The 21672-nt window shown below is 37.1% G+C and overlaps 1 protein-coding gene across 22 annotated transcripts in view; it reads left to right on the plus strand.

The window, feature by feature from the left end:
* Positions 1-21672, plus strand: part of NRXN1 (neurexin 1) — a 1121172-nt gene that overhangs the window by 795704 nt on the left and 303796 nt on the right. For all 22 annotated transcript variants that reach the window (XM_060026644.1, XM_060026625.1, XM_060026628.1 and 19 more), the window contains one exon: positions 1090-1271. In XM_060026644.1, coding sequence (XP_059882627.1) covers positions 1090-1271 — 182 coding nt within the window. The remainder of the gene's footprint in view (positions 1-1089; positions 1272-21672) is intronic.

Raw genomic sequence — 21672 nt, forward strand, 5'->3', positions numbered from 1 at the left:
GGACTTTAACACATTGGATGCTTAGGAAATTTGTTTGAAACAAAACTCTTTTTAGAGCAAGATAGATAATTTACTGACATCACCATCATAAAGTAAAATTTGAACATTTACCAAATGAGGCTATGATGTTATTCTTATTGCTGTAAGACTAGCATTTGCTTTGGGAAAAAAATGGGTCTTTTTATGGATCTGGATAGTTTGACAACTAGTAGATGTTGCCTGTTAAATAAGACCTGACTTCTATAGATGGGATCTATTATCTGTATTTTCTTGACATGACTGTTGGGTCTTATGGCTGTTCATCCATTAGTTATGGTCTGTCATATGTGAATGGGCCCTGTCCCCATAAAAGTTGATTCATAGCATACTTCTTGCACTTTCCTTCCCTGTGCTGTATGACCCTGTCACATCTACATGCAACTCTTGTTTCAAAAACAAGTTGATATATGTTTCTGCTCCTTTTGAAGCATCCAAAGTCAATGTTTCCTACTAAACATTTTGTGTGTGTGTGTGGGGGGGTACGCGGGCCTCTCACTGTTGTGGCCTCTCCCGTTGCGGAGCACAGGCTCCAGACGCGCAGACTCAGCGGCCAAGGCTCACGGGCCCAGCCGCTCCACGGCATGTGGTATCTTCCCAGACCGGGGCACGAACCTGTGTCCCCTGCATCGGCAGGCGGACTCTCAACCACTGTGCCACCACGGAAGCCCTAAACTATTTTTTTAAACTGGAAGAAAGAAATAAAGCCCCATTACATTGCATGCTTCTCCAACTCAGTGGAAAAAGCAGTAATCTCCTGTTTGTTCTGAAACACCTGCTGGTTGATTTAATGAGTGTATTAAAAATGGAGCTGCCTTGATATTTCTTTTTTAAAAAAACTCTGTTCTCTTTCTTGAGCATGTTTGATTAAAATCTTCTATTTGCTTATTTGCTTCGCCATAGGTTTTTGTTTTTGTTCTTGTTATTTTATTTTATTTATTTATGACTCCCATGGTGTAAATTTAATACTTTACTGATATGTCAGCATAAAAAACATAGGAAAGTGTGCCCTTGATGTATTTGGACTAATTGGTTTTGGTTTTTGTTTTCCAGCTGGGACAACGTATATCTTTAGCAAAGGTGGTGGACAAATCACGTATAAGTGGCCTCCTAATGACCGGCCAAGTACACGAGCAGACAGACTGGCCATAGGGTTTAGCACTGTTCAGAAAGAAGCTGTATTGGTGCGAGTGGACAGTTCTTCTGGCCTGGGAGACTACCTAGAGCTGCATATAGTAAGTACTTCTAAAATAAGATTCAGCTTTTAGCTTTTACTGTTAGCTTTTTGTAAATAATGTATAATTCTGCTTTTTGAATGTTTCCCCCAGCAAAAAATATACAGAAAATATAAATATACTCTAGTGGTAATAAGACCTTATAGCTATTACTGTTGTTAAAAATGTTCTTGAAAATAGATTTGTTTTCTTTTTAAGTGTGAATTCCTCTCAATTCTCTGCTCACAAACAATTATTCTTGGTGTGTTTTTAGTGACTTTAGGCAGTCTTGCCAAATTAATAAAAAACATTGTGGTCCAGTAGATACTATTCCATCTGGCTGGAAGCAGTAGGTTGTAGTAGCAGATCTGACAGCAGATCTGGATCCAGTGTCCTTATTTCTTTTCTCACCTGAGAAAAGAATTGTCTAAAGTCACATGCGATGGACAGGAGAAAAGGAATCTTTAAAGGTATTTGGGGATATGAAAGAAAGAGACAAAAAGATTACTTCTGTGCCATCTTATACTCATTTTGATACATACACGTCAAGAAAATACAATGGACTCTTGCCATTTATATCCTGGGACCATGCCTTTTTCTCTAAGTTCTGAGCCTCCCATAAGAATTTAGTTAGCTTTTAGTGAATGTCAAATAATAATTCATGAATGAAAAGCTTTCTTTACCTTTTAAAGTTGTCATAACTGACTATAGCTTGCGGACTCTTCCTTATATCTCTGCTTTCAAAGAGTTACTAATTTGGGTGGTTGCAATTCTTTAACTTCTCATTTACTCACAATATTTGCAAAGAATCATACAGTCTTTCATTGTCAAGAGATATTAATATTTTATTGATATATCAAAATAACAACCATAGGAAAGTGTCATATATTCAAAAAACTCTAAAGGGTTCTTATCATCATAGTTCTTGGTCTAAACTCTTATCTTCTGGAAGGTCCAGAAGCATATCAACCTCTTCATCTGCCTTTCTATTCTTGAGGTATAGTTTATCTCTTCTGCCTTATGTGATCGTATAAGTTTGTTTTGTTTTGCTTTTGTTTATCCTTGCAAGTTCTCCTTTTACCTGCACCCATGCCTCAGAAGATCTTTGATTAGGTCAACATGTTCTTCCCTGTTAGAAACTGGCCTTCAGGCTGTCATTGTAAAATGATTAGGAAAACCACCAAACACCAAAATATATTATCACAAACTTGCAGGGTCTTAATTCTCAAAGTTTTATTCATTTATTTTCTTACTCTTAGTTTTCTGTTAGGTTTCTAGAATTTCCAATAAACTCAGTAAGGTTACAACTGACCACAAGAGCTGAATTCATTGCTAATCTTGGAAAACAAAAACAAAAACAAACATATGGTCACCTTATCTTTGATAAAGGAGGCAGGAATGTACAGTGGAGAAAGGACAGCCTCTTCAATAAGTGGTGCTGGGAAAACTGGACAGGTACGTGTAAAAGTATGAGATTAGATCACTCCCTAACACCATACACAAAAATATGCTCAAAATGGATTAAAGACCGAAATGTAAGGCCAGAAACTATCAAACTCTTAGAGGAAAACATAGGCAGGACACTCTATGACATAAATCACAGCAAGATCCTTTTTGACCCACCTCCTAGAGAAATGGAAATAAAAAAATAAACAAATGGGACCTAATGAAACTTCAAAGCTTTTGCACAGCAAAGGAAACCGTAAAGAAGACCAAAAGACAACCCTCAGAATGGGAGAAAGTATTTGCAAATGAAGCAACTGACAAAGGATTAATCTCCAAAATTTATAAGCAGCTTATGCAGCTGAATAACAAAAAAAACAAACAACCCAATCCAAAAATGGGCAGAAGACCTAAATAGACATTTCTCCAAAGAAGATATACAGACTGCCAACAAACACATGAAAGGATGCTCAACATCATTAATCATTAGAGAAATGCAAATCAAAACTACAATGAGATATCATCTCACACCGGTCAGAATGGCCATCATCAAAAAATCTAGAAACAATAAATGCTGGAGAGGGTGTGGAGAAAAGGGAACCCTGTTGCACTGTTGGTGGGAATGTAAATTGATACAGCCACTATGGAGAACAGTATGGAGGTTCCTTAAAAAACTACAAATAGAACTACCATATGACCCAGCAATCCCACTACTGGGCATATACCCTGAGAAAACCATAATTCAAAAAGAGTCATGTACCAAAATGTTCATTGCAGCTCTATTTACAATAGTCCGGAGATGGAAACAACGTAAGTGTCCATCATCAGATGAATGGATAAAGAAGATGTGGCACATATATACAATGGAATATTACTCAGCCATAAAAAGAAACAAAATTGAGCTATTTGTAATGAGGTGGGTAGACCTAGAGTCTGTCATACAGAGTGAAGTAAGTCAGAAAGAGAAAGACAAATACCGTATGCTAACACATATATATGGAATTTAAGGGAAAAAAATGTCATGAAGAACCTAGGGGTAAGACAGGAATAAAGACACAGACCTACTAGAGAATGGACTTGAGGATATGGGGAGGGGGAAGGGTAAGCTGTGACAAAGCGAGAGAGAGTCATGGACATATATACACTACCAAACGTAAGGTAGATAGCTAGTTGGAAGCAGCCGCATAGCACAGGGATATCGGCTCGGTGCTTTGTGACCACATGGAGGGGTGGGATAGGGAGGGTGGGAGGGAGGGAGACGCAAGAAGGAAGAGATATGGGAACATATGTATATGTATAACTGATTCACTTTGTTATGGGGCAGAAACTAACACACCATTGTAAAGCAATTATACTCCAATAATAATTAAAAAAAAACAAAACACCTCAGCACAACCATTACTGAACCATCATAAATTTTCAATTCAAAATGCAGTTTTAAAAATGGGAAACATTGAAAAGTAATTTTAGCTGCCTTTTGGCAAATATCGAACCATCACAATTGAAGGCATCTGGATTTTTATGGCATCATAAATAAGTGATCAGCTGAGATAACTAATGCAGTAAGGAATGTTGCTGTTTAGAGTAATCTCGACTTTCCAAATGTATTTGCTCCATTCTGATTTAAGAGCCTTGGTACTTCAAAAAATAAATAAATAAATAAATAAGAAAACAAGAGCTTTTCCTCCTGAAAGACATTACTTATTGATCCATAACCAATTACACATTTACTCTGAGAAAAGGTTCTATAATGATAACTTGCAAATCATAAGGGGCCATGTTATTGAATTACTCAAACCACTGTTTGTTTTATGGTCAAAGTGTTTTAGTCTACAGGAATGGGTATTTCCTTCCAATTCTGATCAACTGTGCCTTAGAGTCCTTGTATGTTTAAAGGAACTTGTCCCTAAAAACCCAGCCCAGTACCTTCCAAAGCTTCTTTACTGGCCAGAGATTTCTGATAGAGTCCTGTGAGGCCCTCCTTCTTTCTGATTCTCCTCTCTTGGTCTTGGCTGGCCATTCACTTTGGATTCAGTTTTTGTTTCTAACACCCTTCCTCTTGGATTGGCTGACTTCAAACTCTTTCTTAATCATAGCCTGTTCCCTTGACTAGGAAATTGAAGATGGGTGTTGGTTCCCTGGGCTTACCAAACACCATTTGTAGTCAGCCCTACTAACTCCTATATCAACTACTAGGACCCAAATCTGGCCAACTAAAACTTTCCATTTCCCCCCTTTTTCTCTCATTGCCCACAAGCAGTGATCAGCCATTACTGACTCAGCAAGTTGCTTACATGAAGGTAAGCCACTTTTTTCCATGTTTCCACATTGCAAACAAAAGTAAGCCAGTGGTTTTCTTTTTACTTCTAAAGTTGACCTTTAACTCTTTCCCATAATATTGGGTACATGGAAGAGGAAGAGGAGGAGTTAGATATTAAAAAAGGGAAGAGAGAGAGCTTGAGAAAGAGAGAGAGAGAGGGAGAGAGAAAGGGATGGAGGGAGGGAATAAGGAAGTAAAGGGACGGAAAATGAAGTGGGTGGGGACCCAAGCTGATACCGTGGCTGAAGTGGCAGAAGTATTCTTAATAATGATTCTTAGATTTGGGACTGTTCAAAGTCTATGTTATCAAATGGTTTACATACCTTTGAGTAGATCCTGATTTTCCCCAAATCATTTCTTCTGCTTCTTTCAGAATTGGAAATATAAGAGGAAAACAACAATTGTAGAAAGATTAGTACTACTGTCTGATTTTAGTTTTTAAATATAACTGACTTAAAAATTAACCTGATGATATCAGAGATATGTTTAATCTGTAAAAGTTAGAAATTTTGGTTATCTATTAAACTTCCAAGAAAATTTCTATAAACCTTCAAGGTCAGCCAAGTATAAACTATGCTCTGGTCTTATTTAAAAGCTATATTTATATCCTTAATTAATGGAATTAACCAATAAGCTGGAAAGTCAGTTGCACACATTAAAAGGTGCTCCAGTCTTGCTGAATTGTGTAAAGCCACTTTAGTTTGATAACTTTTAAAATCTGATTGGCATATAATTTCAGTGAGGATGTGAATATTTGACATTATTATTCTATTTTTTCAAATGATCATGTTTGATTTTACTTAAAAATATAATCGTATTTAAATTTTGATTAACTATACTCTTAAAAATATAATAACTTGGAATAAAATGATTTTTTACTTAAGTGGCCTCGTCTTTACAGATGGATTTTTTGCCATGTTAATATTAATGCTACCACGATTAACCGCAAAGCCATATGATATTGCTATTGAAATGTACAGGGTTTTAGAAGGGGCTGAAGGGAAGATTAAGACATGAAGTGAGGGGTAATTAATTAACACAGTGCCTAGAATACAAGTGCTCAGAAATGTTTTCTGAAATAATAAAAGAATTCATGAATTATATATTGAAAATATTGTGGCTTGGGTTGAGTATAGACTCTCAGATTTTCAGTAGTCAAAGTGAAGTCATAAGTGCCGTTTAGTTTCTACATAACTGTGAAGAAAGTCATCCAACTTCTTGTTTACGATATAGAAAAAGTGTAGCACTCTATACGTACTGGCTGTATTATTTAAAAGTTACGTATTTTTATTGATGTTGTTTTCTGAATCTTTAGCTAAGAATTGATTATGGTAGTTGGTTGTTTAAAGAAAGTCTATGGTGAGAACTTTGGCTGGATGAGTGATTATCTCTCCTTAGTAATTGCTTCATTTATTGTAACTCACTTTTATCTTGAATTGTTCTCTAGTCATTTCAGACCTGTCCATTTTTTCAAATAGTGGTAAACTTTCTGATGGCATAGAACAAAATTTATAATAATGATGACTAATGAGAAAAATAATATAATGTAGAAATGTGGCTTTTCCTCATTTATGTCAGTACATGCTAGGAGCCTGTCCAGAAATATTTTCTGAGCAACTAATATGGCCCAAGCCTATGTTCAAGTTTCCGTGGATACAAAAATGAATGAGCTCACCACTTAGTACTTATCTCAATAAATATTAGTTAGATAAATGAATGAAAAAGCCAGCTGGGACCCTGGTTACCAGGTAGCTTAGATTATTTATAGTAAACATACTTTGTCCCAACTTGACTAGTGTTTCTTGGTTATTTCTCCGTTTCTTCCCTTTGCAGTTTTAACTTTCTTATCTGCATAGTATTTGTAAGAATGTGGATGATAGGTTTTTATGATAGAGGTTTTTAAGATAGAGAATTTAAAAAGGGCTTCCCTGGTGGCACAGTGGTTAAGAATCCGCCTGCCAATGCAGGGGACATGGGTTCAAGCCATGATCCTGGAAGATCCCACATGCCACGGAGCAACTAAGCCCGTGCACAATAGCTACTGATCCTGTGCTGTAGAGCCCATGAGCCACAACTACTGAAGCCCGCGCACCTAGAGCCCATACTGCACAACAGGAAAGGCCACTGCGGTGAGAAGCCTGTGCCCCACAACGAAGAGTAGCACCCACTCGCCTCAACTAGAGAAAGCCCGCGTGCAGCAACGAAGACCCAACGCCGCCAAAAAAAAAAAAAAAGGAATATAAAAAAGAGACTTGTGAACTGTAAAGTGTTCTATTATACACATTTAAATTAGTAACGATTATTTAATCAATATTGAATAAAATAGTCTCTTAGAGGCAATAAGCAAAAAAATTAAATTCAAGTTTTTCATAATTTATGAGATACATCTAGAAATTTTACCAGTGTCGTCACTCTAGAGGAAACATCATCTCTCATAAATCAGTCTGGTAACGTTAATTGGAGATTACTTAACTCTTCTGACTTAGAAGAAAGCACTGCAAATGTGTGCTCACTCACTGCCATGAATATTAACATGTGCATTGGTTCTGACCAGAGGAAATGGGTGGAGCATGGAGGAGAGGATGAGTGGAGAGTGTTCTTTGAAACTCTTTCATCTTCAGAGCATGAAAGAGCGTTGCAAATTCGATTAGTGAATTGTTGTATATATTTGCCCTAAGTGTTTCTTCTTTGTAATTTCCTGGGCCGGAAGCCTTATTTTTGAAACCAAACTCTTAATTGATTTTGATTTAGAAATACACCTTTTGATCAGCGATTTTAGTGTAGACTAGAAGCATAGTGTATTTATAGTAAATATTACATGTCTTAAAATAGCTTATCGGTATTTTTGACATGTCAAATCTTTCTCATCATCTTATCTTATGCTTTATGAAGATTAAGTTTAAAAAATCTTTTAAAAGTCAATACTTATATATTGGTGCATGTCTATATCAACAAGATAAAACCCAATTATTCCCTCACAAGTTTTTCTAGAATTTCAGCTGCTTCATATGAAACATTCATCTATTCACAGATTCACCTATTTTAAGAATTTCACTTTGCCATGTAATATTTAAATTAAAGCCTGTAAATCATACACAGTAGATATTTTATTTGGTTTTTTTTCCCCTGGTTCTTATGTGAGTTAGAGAACATCTGGCCTATTTGACTAGAATTTTAAAAGAAAGACTAAAATAATGTCTTTTTACCATGTGTCGTAAAATTTTTGCTCGAGCTTCTAAGGTATGAAAGATGAATGTTATCTTTGAAGAAAATGGGAGAAATGATGGTCATATTTCAGTATGCTTAAGTGCTGTCCAGATATCTTGAAACAGTCCTATTTTGGGATGGATGGGGTCAAGTGAATTAAAATAAATTCCTCCCTTCATCCTTTCCCCTTAGAAGTTAATTCAGTATCTCGTTTTCTAATGAAAATTAGTATCTCATTTTCTAAGCTGGTTGTCACCTTTGAGCATAAGTAAGTCTCTCTGAGTTTGGTTTTAGATTTCTAGGATTATTTCCTCCTCTGAAATTCTACTGCTGTGAAATTTAATAAAAAGAACCAAAACAGCTGTTTCTACCTGCACCTCCTTATTTCATGTACTTATGACTTAGATGCTTAAACAGCTGCCACACCTTCTCAGTTATCTTCCTGTCTCTATTCTGAAAGCTTTCCAATCCATTTTATGTACTTATGTCAGGTTAGTTTGCTAAAATGCTTCTTTGATTATTCCTCTATTATTCCTCTTTTAAAACACACGGATAGTACCAAATAGTCTAACCTCAGTAGCGTGTGTTTGCTTTAGACTATGTTTTGTCAATTTTGTTTAGCTAATCCATTAAAGAGGACTGAGAAATTTTATTTCAATTCTGAATGTTAATGGTCAGATACAAAATATTGCCTTCTCATTTGTGAAATTATATTGTGTTAACAGATAATAATCAAACCCATATAGAAGTAATAACAATGAAACCAAAAAAAATTAAAAAAAAAAAAAAAACACACTGATGCTTCCCAAGTACGTACAGGTAAAGGCACATTCTGTGACTAACAGTTAATGTCCTGAACATTCTAATCTTAATTTCCCTTTTCAGTCCATATTTCCACAATTCTATTCTTATCTTTCCATGCCAGTGCAATTTATTAGTCCACTTTTTTTAAAATATGAACTTCTTATTGTCATTTCTCTGTTTCTGAATCTGTGCAGAAGGTTTCTTATTCTCTCTCACTCTCTAGATTCTGCTCAGTCATCATCTTCTCTATTCAAATGTTGGGTGTTTTCAGGGTTGGGCCTGGGATCTTGTAGCGCTCTGAGCTAGCAGAAAGAAGTCTAGAGCTCAGGAATCTCTTTGGAAAAGCTGCTAAAACAATGGCCAGGGCATTATCTAGGTAGAGAACATCTGGGACATAGATTCTCCTCCAATCTATGATCACTGCTCTTCTTGACCTACCATTTTGTGTTGGAACCCAAGCTATATTAACAGAATGGTTTCAAATCCATTCTAAGTTAGCCAGTGATGAGTTGCCCTTATGACAGGATGCCCAAACAAGAAAATTGGTGAATCCTTTCTGGCTACTGAGCACACCTCCATTTCTTCTGTAGCTACTATTTTTCAAAAACATACCTTCAAGAAACATTCCTTTGGCCCATTCAACACATCATTATTGATCACCTATAATGCAGTTTGTAATGTATTAGCTACCTATTTCTGTGTAACAAATTTCCCCACAATTTAGCAACTTAAACAGCCAACATTTATTATCTTATATAGGCTCAGAATCCAGGAGCAGCCGAGCTAGGGTATTAAGAGATTCCCAGGAGCAGACATGGTTAAGATCTCCCACGCTCAGAATATATCTGATATCTGATACGTTCCTTCTTATGATCAAGACGTCTACATGTCTTAGGAAGAAATGATGAGCAGCAATGAAAGCATACACTGGCTTTAAGGTTAAGGATGCTGGCTTTTGCAGAAGTCTAAACACAGTATAGATGGATGGAAAAAGAGTAATGACATTCCTTGCGGGTTAAGAACTAGTTTGGGGAATGCATACTGAATAAGGAGTCATTTTTACACTCCTTTTATTGCACCAGAAAAACCCCACTGAAAGCCATAAACAAAATGCATGAGAGTAGTAGTTAAAAAATGCAAACAGCATAGAGAATATGTCAGTCAAAGACCAGGAAACAAGATGGAAGTGACACTGTGGCATTGCAGTCCTATGAAAGCTGATGTTGCACCACTTCAGACACAGGCAGTTTGTTTCAACAAAAGGAAGGAACTGACCTAGGTGAATATACTCAGGGACACTCAAGTTAACCCTAGGCATAAATAAGCCACATTTTAAATCAGGAGCAAAGAACTAGAGATGATTTTTACTGGGCCTGAGAAAATTCTTCTGAAGAAAACAAGAATTTTCAGAGCTGTGAAATGCACAGGTGTTATTTTTAGGAGGTTACTTTAGGAGGTAGTACGCTAGACCTGGGGACGCTTAGGTCACAAGACAGGAAACTGTTTAACCTCTCTGTCAACAAAGCACAGCCCTGGAAGAACCTACTTCTCAGGTTTCTGAGGAGACACTTTCATGGTGGTGTTCACCTATCAAGAGAAACACTTCCTCCTGAAACTACCCCTTAGGGCCTTGCTGCCCAACAAAGAGTGGAAATACAAGACTGACAGGCCAAGAAACTCTTTGGTGAAAGATCAAAATTTAATTGATTATTCAGGCTTTTTGGTCTATGAAAAAAAAGTTAATATTCCTGAAACTCTGTTCTGCATTTTAGCCAGCAAATGCAGACTGCTTACTCCCAGACACACTCCCCGACTTCCCCTCTCATCACCGACCAGCATTGCCAAGGGCATCTCCACCTGGATGTCTCACAGGCAAAACTGAATTCGTTGTCTTCCAACTACCTGCCCATCTGTACAATTACAGATGAAAACTTTGACATCTTTCCCATGCTTGCTTTTATGAAGTAATCTGTTTCTCACTAAATTCCAGAAATGTCTTTCAGTCAGTACTGCCCAATAGAAATATAATGTGAGCCTTGTATGTAACTTTAAGTTCTCTAATAGTCACATTAGAAAGGAAAAAAAACCTCAGATGAAACTAACTTTTAATATATTTTATGTAACTCACTATATCCAAAGTATTATGTTAACATATAATCAATATACATTTTACTATGTTTTATATTATTATTTCATGCTAAATTTTGATATCTAATGTGTGTTTTACACTTATAGTGCCTCTCAATTCAGAATCTAAATTTGCATCAGAAATACTGTATATTTCATAAAATTTCCCACTGGAAGCATAGATTCACATAGCTGAATTATCGTAAAAGTTTTCCATAATTGAATCAACTATCAGTTTTAAATTTATATCTAACTTAATTACAATTAAATACATTTTGAAATTCAGTTCTTCAGTTCCATTAGCCACATTTCAAGTGCTTAACAGAGCTTTAGAATTTATCTGCTTTAGACGGCTTCCCTGGTGGCGCAGTGGTTGGGGGTCCTCCTGCCAATGCAGGGGACACGGGTTCGTGCCCCGGTCCGGGAGGATCCCACATGCCGCGGAGCGGCTGGGCCCGTGAGCCATGGCCGCTGAGCCTGCGCGTCCGGAGCCTGTGCTCCGCAACGGGAGAGGCCACAACAGTGAGAGGCCCGCGTACCGCAAAAAGAGAAAAAAAACAAAAACAAAAACAAAACACATAGAATTTATCTGCTTTCTTTGACTCCCATTATTCTTGCCTTAAGTGAATGTCCTTTTCTTGAACTGTTGCACAGACTTCAAACTGTGATCTCTCTGCTCACAAGGTTCTTCTCCTTTCTCATTCAACCCTGCACTGCCACCAGAACGATTGTTGTAAAGTAAAAACTTGGTTATTTCAACCTCTGGTTCTAAATATTTCATGGCAGTGGATCTCTCAACCTCTTTTAGTTCAGGACATATCTGACTGATAATATTCAGCCAGCTCTATCAGTAATTGTGCTCACTTAGAGGCAAAAGAAACTCCTAAGTGAACAAAAGCAGGGAGAGTGCGGCACAGAGCCTGAGACTCAACCCATCACTCCTACCCTTTCCTCTCTGCTCTGCAGGACTGTGTCTCAACTCCTCACTTGCCCCCAAGGCTGTTCAGGGATGGGCATGAACTCCCCATTCAGACTATCAATTTGAAGTCCCTCCATAATATTCATTAGCTATTTTTTCCCAAAGTTTACTTACAGTATGGGGAGAAACTGACTTTCAGTTTTTCAAAATTGTGTGCATAGACACTTAGTAATTTACTTCTCCTGGACAAAGCAAAGTCAATTGTTTGGAAAAGAATCGGTCCCAAAACCCTGTATCACTTTCTCGTAGTCCTTGTACTTTCTTCTGTTTTTGGTGGCAGTTCTGTGAACCAGGCAAAATTTGGGGTTCAGATTAAAGTGTTTAAGTTATGATGGCAGATCCTTTATTTAAGATGAAAAATGTGATGCTGAGCCGCAGTGTCAGGGCGGCGACTTCCATCTATTTTGTGCACCTTTGTATTCCCAGAGTGCAGCTAGAGCCTGGAATTTAGCAAATGAGCAATAAATATTTGTTGAAATAATCTTTTGGTTCTAGAAGCTCTGCCAATTTAAACTGCCTGTGTGCATTCTGAAAATGTTCAGGGGCAATAAATAGCTCAGTGCTGCTCCGATCAAGGGCACGGTCTCCTTTAGGAGAAGTTGGTTTATATTTAACTTGTTAAGTGTGAGTTAGAGATGCAAATCTGAGCTAACTGCTAGCATGTCTCAAATTCATTATGTTGCCTCTTTATAGTTTGGTATCTCGAGGCAAGATTCTGGTGCACCATGCCTTCATTCTGTTGGAGAACCACTAGCCCACAGTGCAAATAGTTCAAAAGCCAAAAACTCCTTAGCTGGACTTGCAATGAATGCAAAATCCGGGCTTCATTTTCGGCTCTATCTCCCGCTGTTCCCCACTCCAACTCAGACATAATCTCATTTTAATATACGTATTTAACAAACCTTTTTTTTTTAACATCTTTATTGGAGTATAATTGCTTTACAATGGTGTGTTAGTTTCTGCTGTATAACAAAGTGAATCAGCTATACATATACATATATCTCCGTATCTCCTCCCTCTTGCGTCTCCCTCCCACCCTCCCTATCCCACCCCTCTAGGTGGTCACAAAGCACCAAGCTGATCTCCCTGTGCTATGTGGCTGCTTCCCACTAGCTATTTTACATTTGGTAGTATATGTATGTCCATGCCACTCTCTCACTTCGTCCCAGCTTCCCCTTCCCCGTGTCCTCAAGTCCATTCTCTATGTCTGTGTCTTTATTCCTGTCCTGCCCCAAGGTTCTTCAGAACCAGTTTTTTTTTTAGATTCCATATATATGTGTTAGCATACAGTATTTGTTTTCTCTTTCTGACTTACTTCACTCTGTATGATAGACTTTTTTAAAGCACTTTTCAAGGCACTTGCAATACAGTCGACTGAGGCGTGGCTTTTGACCTCAAGTATCTTAGAATTTAATGGATGACTTTTATTCTTACGACATATTAGTCACAGAATGTAGGCATAGGCTGATATTCCAAACCTTCCTGCTGTAGAAACACAAAGGTTTTAAGTGTGACATTTATAAAAGCAACCAATAATCACATGACTGTTCTAATTTTACATTTGTCATCCATTTAATACTCATAAAAACCCTACAGTAAAAAATATTATCCTTATTTAGTTAATGAGGAAAGGAGGCACAGGTCACACAGCTAGTAAGCAAAACCAGGATTTGAACTCAGGCAGTCTGACTCCTAAGTCGATGTGCTTAACCTCTGGGCCTTATGTGTGTAGTGCAGGTAAAGGTATAGGGGGCAATCCCTCTTCTGGTTACACCCCACAACTCTGCCTGTGGTCTGTTTAACGCAGCTCTGGAAAGTCAAACAACCTCAGCTTTTAGCATAGCATACATCACTTGAATTACTGAACTTTCCAGACATCAGCTATGTAAACTATTTTCTCTAGTTAAATGAGCACATAGAAAGTTATCTGGTTGACTAGTTGCCTCAAACATTTTGTGTTTAGCTAGTTAGCTTTTGTAATTAGTTTGATTCGTAAATTTGGGGTGTACATAATTTTAAAGGCAGAGAACAATTTTCAAAAAATATTTTTACCAATAATGAAATGACAGCAAAGATAGACCTCCAAAGTGCCTCTGTTCATGCTCATTTCTTTCTTTGAAATATTCCTATTTCCTCTCACTCCTGCTTGCCTTCCTCTCTTTTCTAGTCTGCTGAGTTTCTATTCATCTTTAAGGCCTGGATCATATATGTCATAAATTTGTGAAGCCTTCCTTGGTCCCCTAGGGAATAACTAATCATGTGCTTCTTGGTACTAACATAGCACTTTGTTCTATTTATTTATTTATTTATGGCTGAGTTGGGTCTTCGTCACTCTGCACGGGCTTTCTCTAGGTGCGGCAAGCCGGGGGAGGGTGTGTGGCGGGGGCTACTCTTCGTTGTGGTGCACGAGCTCCTCATTGCGGTGGCTTCTCTTGTTGCTCAGCACAGGCTCTAGACGTGTGGGCTTCACTAGTTGCAGCATGTGGGCTCAGTAGTTGTGCCTCGTGGGCTCTAGAGGGCAGCCTCAGTAGTTGTGGCTCATGGGCTTAGTTGCTCTGCGGCATGTGGGATCTTCATGGACCAGGGCTCGAACCCGTGTCCCCTGCATTAGCAGGCAGATTCTTAACTGCTGCGCCACCAGGGAAGTCCTAGCACTTTGTTCTTAATTCTCTTACTTACCATAGTCATGGTTATTTGTTATGTGTCCTTTCAGCACATTAAATTGTGAACTCATCAAGGTCAGTTACCATGTACTATGTATCTTTACATCTCTGTATTTTCAGACAGTAGCACAGTGCTTATGAATACATGGTAATAATATTTATTGATGAAGGAATGCAGGCAGGAGTGAATGGAGCCTTCCTTTTTGGCTTGTGGCCTCCCTTCCCCTCTTGCTGGTAAATTTCCACTGTGGTGCAAGAACTCACATGAGGAGTGCTCTCCTTGGAGCCCAGTATGAGGTAGACTCCCAAAGGTATTGGTGAAAGCATGTGACACTCCTGGGCTCCCCTTTTACAACCTACAGAGGCTTGCACACTCAAGGCAGAGGCCAGAGTGCTGGGGCCTATCCTGAAATGGACTCATTATCCACATGATATATTTCTCAGGGAAGGAAGACTTCTCTCACGTTAGACCATTGATCAGCCCCACTTCCAGGCTCAAATATTCCAAACGAGTAGTCAGTTCTTTGAGATTCAGTATGCTTTTTATCTGCTGTCTGTATGATTCTGGGTACTTATATAAAAACATCTGTGATATATTTCCCTGCATTCTGACTTGATGAGAGATGATTAATCCAATTGGAGAGTGAATGAAAAAAACAAACAAAAACCTCCTGTGGTAATCAATCGTAATTGATTAGGGTTGTGGAAGGTAATTAACCTCTACTACCCTGGCAATTTGACCATCTTTTTTTTTTTCCTTCTTCTCCTCCTACTGTGACACTTGTTAAAATGATGGAGGTGAAATTGATTCTCCATTTATTAAAACAGTTTTAAAAAATATTCTAATTAATATATATTAAATGTTCAAAGTTCTAACAGTTAATTATCTTAAACAGGGTTAAACTCTCCCTTTGAAATCAGGCTTCCTCTGTTTGTTGGCTTAGTAAGAATAATAGCTAAACAATTCTACTTAGCATGTACTGAATGCTTACTGTGGACAAACACTAAACGCTTTGCATAAAAGTTATATTTCATTTAATCTTCACAATAACCCATTGAGGTTTGAATTATTATCTCAATTTTACAGGTGAGCAAATTGCATTTTTAAATAGTTGACCCAGATCACATAGCTAGTAAGTAACTGTTCTGACTGCAAAGCCCCATTTTTCTGTTGTGCAAAGGAAAATTTCCGGCTAGCCCAGCTACTTTTTCAAATGATCATACAATTCAAATTACCAATTCTAAATTAGTGAGTCTTTACTGTGTATTACACTATGACATTCCTTAAGCGTGGGCACAAGCTAGAACTTCTGTGTCCCTCAACACAATGCACTAAATAATAATAGAGTGCCATGACATAGCACATGATATTTGTTTTAAAATTCTTTTAATGGGTGGAATTATAGGTATTATTGTTATTTTTTGAGTTATGCCTAAATGTGGGACTAAACTAATAACTGTCACAAGAGTATCAGTGGTATGTGCAGATGAATATAAAAATAACCTGTGACGCTCTGGAAACTGGCTGGAGAGAAAACTTTCATCCTTTCCACAGGTTCTAAAGCCAATGCATAAAACCTAGACAGCTCAACCTACTTTTTTTTTTTTTTTTTTTTTTTCAACCAGAAGGCAGGATAGAGTCTCATGTAAATGCGGAGGTGGGGAGGGAATTTGTCTATTGCTTGTATCTCTTGCCGATTGGATATCTTCCCGACAGAAGTGTTCAAAGGAAAAGTATGTCATCCTGTTCATTATTGTTAATTAGTAGTAAAGGCAAGGCTTTGGGAGCTCCGTATCCCACAGGGCATCAGCAGAGAAATGGGGTTGAAATTTTAGCAGTTATATGTGAAGTAAGGTCAGACAGCCTGCCATGTAGGCTTCAGAACCGAGTTCATTTGATCTTTAAAAGAGAGGCATTGCAGAGAAATTTCACATGCAGAAAGAAAAAATTGTAAATTCTAGCTCTCCCACCAATGCCTAATTCACAGCCAGTGGTTAGTTGGTTATTTGTAACTGGCTATTGTGAAGGGTGTTGGATAAATGAAGTGGTTGGGGGTGCTTTTTGGTATTTGAAATTGCAACAGATATTGTTCATTATTATGTGAGGAACATACTGCAGCCATCAGCTTCATGATTAACTAGCTTTTCAATGAACTTTCTCTTCAGTAAACTGTATATGTTATTTAACTGCTCTCTTTTTATTTACTGGCTTTTTTTTTTTTTGATTCTTCTAACTGTCTAGACATAAACTGGATTCAATAGATTAGTGATGCATAGAATTGGGTCTGCAAGGCCGATAATATTTTATGACAGGCTGTTCAGAGGGAGTTGAATTTTATCTGTTGTTCTATGTCTCTATTTACTTTACGGAAAAAGACCATATTTTTAATAAATTTTATTTTCTTAGATCATAAAAGTACTTATTGAAAAATTTAAATGCAATGATGAGAATAAAAAGTAAAAGCTGCCTATAATATGACCAACCTTTTTACTGTGGTGTCTAAATTATAATCTTTACTTTTATGCATATACATATATATTTCTTTTCCTTTATATATATGTGTAAATAGTGTATATGCTGACACACTTGAACATTCTTTAAAAAGACAAAATGTTTTTATGTTTTTATATGATACATACTATTCTACAACTTGATTATTCTTATTTAATATATTTTGGGCATCCTGCCACTTTAGAGCATATAATCTCATATTTGCCTCATAGGATCCTACCGCATATATGTACTAAAATTTAGCAAACCATTCCCTAAAGACAGATATTTTGTTTAATTGTTTCAGAATCTTTAGTATTACAAACCAGTAAAAAAATTTTAATCTTATAAAAATAATGTTTCACATATATTAATATATATTTTTAGGAAGATACATTCCTACAAGCAGAACCATTATATTTATTGCAGAGTTGTCCTTCAGGAAAATTGTACTGTTGAACACTCCCACCATCAAATATATATGGATGTCACAAACTGGGGCATTTTAATGTAAAGACAAACTGGCCTCATTATTTCTTAAGACATTGAGCTCTGTAGAATGATTTTCCTTTCTGGCCTCTTTGATTTGAGTGTGTTTACATTTTAATAATAACACTGGTTTAAAGGTGGTACCAAACGCCCATTAGCTTCGGTCACAGGTTTTCTCATATTCTTACAGCATTCATAGAATAAGAATAGGCTGAGGAAGTGGGATAAGGAGTTCATGAATCATGTGACTCATTTTAGGAAAGCAACAGCTATACAGTTTTCTGGGATGAGCCAGGCAGGCAAGAGGTTAATGTCCCAGTGGAAGGCACTACTCGTTTCAGAGTCTGCCTTGTGTTGTTCACCTTCTACACATTCCATAATTCTTAACTTTGCCCCCAGTCACTACTTATTTTGATCATGCAGTCCCCAGGAATTGTGCAACCGCAGTGGAACGTGACAGGCTTTTAAATGTATTAATATTGTCAACATTATTGTGGTTAATCTTAATATAACAAACAGAGTAACAACAGATGTGTTCTGCTATTAAGCATTTAGTAAGACATAGATGTCTTAGCTCTTGATAGCCCATTTCAGCGACAGAGTTCTCCAGCCCAGAGAGCAGATTACATCAAGGGACTGGCTCACATGTTGTGTGGCATTTGATAACGGCTAAGATTGAATTGAAAGGAAGTAAGAGGTTCAGAAGGGAAAAAAAGATGTAGCTATTTAAGTTTTTCACATTCTACATGGGATTTTTGTTTTTTACTTTAGTCTTATTGCATCCATTGTGAGCGAAATCACAGCGGCTAGAACCACATGTAAAATTTGAGAACCTTTTGGTTAGCTTGCCAGTTTTTTCCTAGTAATGCATGCATATAATTTAAACATGTGAAATATAACCAAAACAATAGTTTGTTTTTGAACTTTTTAAGTTGCTTCCAAAGTGCTACCGCCTTGAGTTTTACTAATGAAAGGTAAAATTAAAATATGTAACTATGGAGTTTAATAGGCACTAAGAATATTTGATAATGCCATGGCTGTCTATATCATATTCAGTAACATATTTAATAGCGGAACAGATGCATCTTGCTGTGGTAACACATGGTACCAAGCAGCAGGGAGTCCCACTTGACAAGTCAGTTTTTATTTTATTTGTTTATCCCAAAACCTTCTCTAATAACCTGAGATTTCAGTGTGTTTTGATTTGTTAGGCAGCAAGCAGATAGGAGGGGTTCTGTTCTCTGCTGTTTGTTTCCAACAGGTTGTTTGGCTTCCAGATACAAAGCCTGTGAGACTCTAAAATCAAGTAACTGGGCAAGATTGGATAAGACACTCAACACACATAACTACATAATAAAATACATGTACCCAATACAAAATGGGTAGGGTATCATCTTCAAGGAAGCTCTGTAATGTTTCATGTTATAGCTTCAAATTAGTAAGAAAATTCTAGCAACCAGCCTCTCAGTAAGTATTAGTTATGTGGGGAGCAGGTTATTTAAGTGTGATGGTTTGTGTGTATGTCTTCTAGTTGCCTTACTTAACTAGCAATAACACTGTCAGCTGAGATGCCCAAGGGAAATTGGGGTTGTTTGGTGTTGCAAGATTTGCTCTCTGAGGATCAATTCTTTGGAGCTTTCCATGAGCTATTTTACAATCCTTTAATTGCTGTGTCTGGGAAAAAACACCTGATATACATTCTAAAGCTAAAATAAGATGGCTCTCTAGCTAATGTATTTTGAGATTCACAGAAAGATGTGAAATTCATAATGGTCCATTTGAAATGGTCTTTACCAAAGATCCTGTCCAGCTGTATTGAAAATTGAAAAAGTGTTGAAATTGGATGCATCTTATTGAACTTCAAGGATTTCTGTTGTGTTTTGTGTGGTGACGGAATTATACTAACCTGGATCTAAATTGTGAAAAAGCTTGGTTCAAATCATATGGAATGTCCTAATACAGTCATCAATTATCTGGACAAGACAAAGCAATTGTAGTTTGAGCTGTTCTGCACTTTTTTCTGACCACCTCCTTTAACAGGGTTTTCATAATTGTCAACTAGGATCTGTTTAAGCATTCACAGTGTTAGTCTTTTCTTGGCTCCGTGGCTATTATGCACAATCTATCTTTGCCTTGACAGTCCACACTAATTCAGTGAATTCGGAGAAGTCCTTTAGGTTTACACAACTGGAAGTACTAATTTCTTTCCACTGCAGGACTGAGTGTTTCCCCCACTTCAAATTTCGCTCTGTTGTAATGGTGAACCTCAAGAAGCCATGGCTGGGGAGTTGGGAAAGCTGATTATGCTTTTTGTTACTGTGACTTGTAATTCACTGTAAGCCTGTCTGTAACAAAATATTCCTAAATAGGTAGTCACTTCAACATCTGTTTTCTGGCCAATAGGACTGAAGAGCTATATCTTTAAGGTAGGATAATAGAATAAGAGATTTGCAAACTCTTAATATAACCTTGTTTTTCTATTTCACATATACTAAGGATATAGGTGTCTCAATAATTATTTATTTTACACTTGATTTGGTTGTTGAGAATAAGGAGTTAATGTACACCTAAACTCATAGGGCTTTTTCATCAACTAGACTTGATGACAAATTATTTTTGGTAAGATGCTCGTGTTCTGACTATCTAAGAGTTATTTCCAAACCCAGAGGAACAGTCTTATGTACTAATCAGAATGTTATTCCTCCCTCAATTGGTACATAGGAAGATGATATTTGAAATAGTGAAAACTGTGTGGATAGCATACAGCTGTAGCATAATCACAAAACAAATCATCTTTAAGAAATTCTAGAGTTATTTAAATGGCAAGAGAGCTAGATGTAGCTATCTGTTTTCTGCTATATCTGATGGAGAGATGGATCTAAGCCTGTTTGAATATAAGGAAAACAGGTCGCCCTTATTTAAAATCCAAATGAATCTTTGATATATGATAACTATTCACTTGGAGAAATAAAACCTGTAGTTACTGGAGTTTAGTGTATTTAGAACATCACAATGAAGCTGATACCTAAATTCATTGGCAATGGGGAAGAAAAAAGTTAAAGCCTGTTGGTATGTCCTTCTTTTTTTTAAATTGAAGTATAGTTAATTACAATGTTGTGTTAGTTTTGAGTGTACAGCAAAATAATTCAGTTACATATATATACATATATATATATACGCACACACATATATATTCTTTTTCAGATTCTTTTGCATTATAGGTTATTGCAAGATATCAGGCATAGTTCCCTGTGCTATACAGTGGGTACTTGTTCTTTACCTATTTTATATATAGTAGTGTGTGTATGTTAACCCCAAACTCCTAATTTATCTCCACCCCCATCTCCTTTGGTAACCATAGTTTTTTTTCCTATGTCTTGGTATGTCCCTCCTTAAAGCTATTTCAAAAACTTGCAATAAAATTGAATATTTTTGGAAAGGGTACCTTTGCCTTCCTTGTTTTGCATATAGAAAACAGGAATCTCTAGGCTTTTAAATCAAGGCTAAAATGTTACTAGATGTAAAATTGACGTTTTCAGATCCCTGATAAGTTTCAGGACCTGGAAAGGTAGTTCACTTGTTTTCTAACCCCTAGTCAAAAACTAAAGATACCCTAAGTTTTAGAAAGTAAATGGATCATACTGTTTATAAGCTATGGCTTGCTGAGGGTTTAGATTCTGTCTCAGTCTCCAAGGTAAACAAGCGCCCTTCTACCCAAAACTTCGGGAGTGGAGGAGGCTATAAATTGTTGTAGTTGGATATGAAGCATGCTGAAGGACTTTGGGATCTGAGAGAAAAAGAGAACCTAAGGAGAATGCAATCAAGTCTCTAGAGTAATGTGATGGGTATTATTCTATTCTGAGAGAATCATCACGTTTTATAGAGATGATGGGGTTCAT

This window comes from Delphinus delphis, chromosome 12 (assembly GCF_949987515.2).
Source record: "Delphinus delphis chromosome 12, mDelDel1.2, whole genome shotgun sequence".
Lineage (NCBI taxonomy): Eukaryota > Metazoa > Chordata > Mammalia > Artiodactyla > Delphinidae > Delphinus > Delphinus delphis.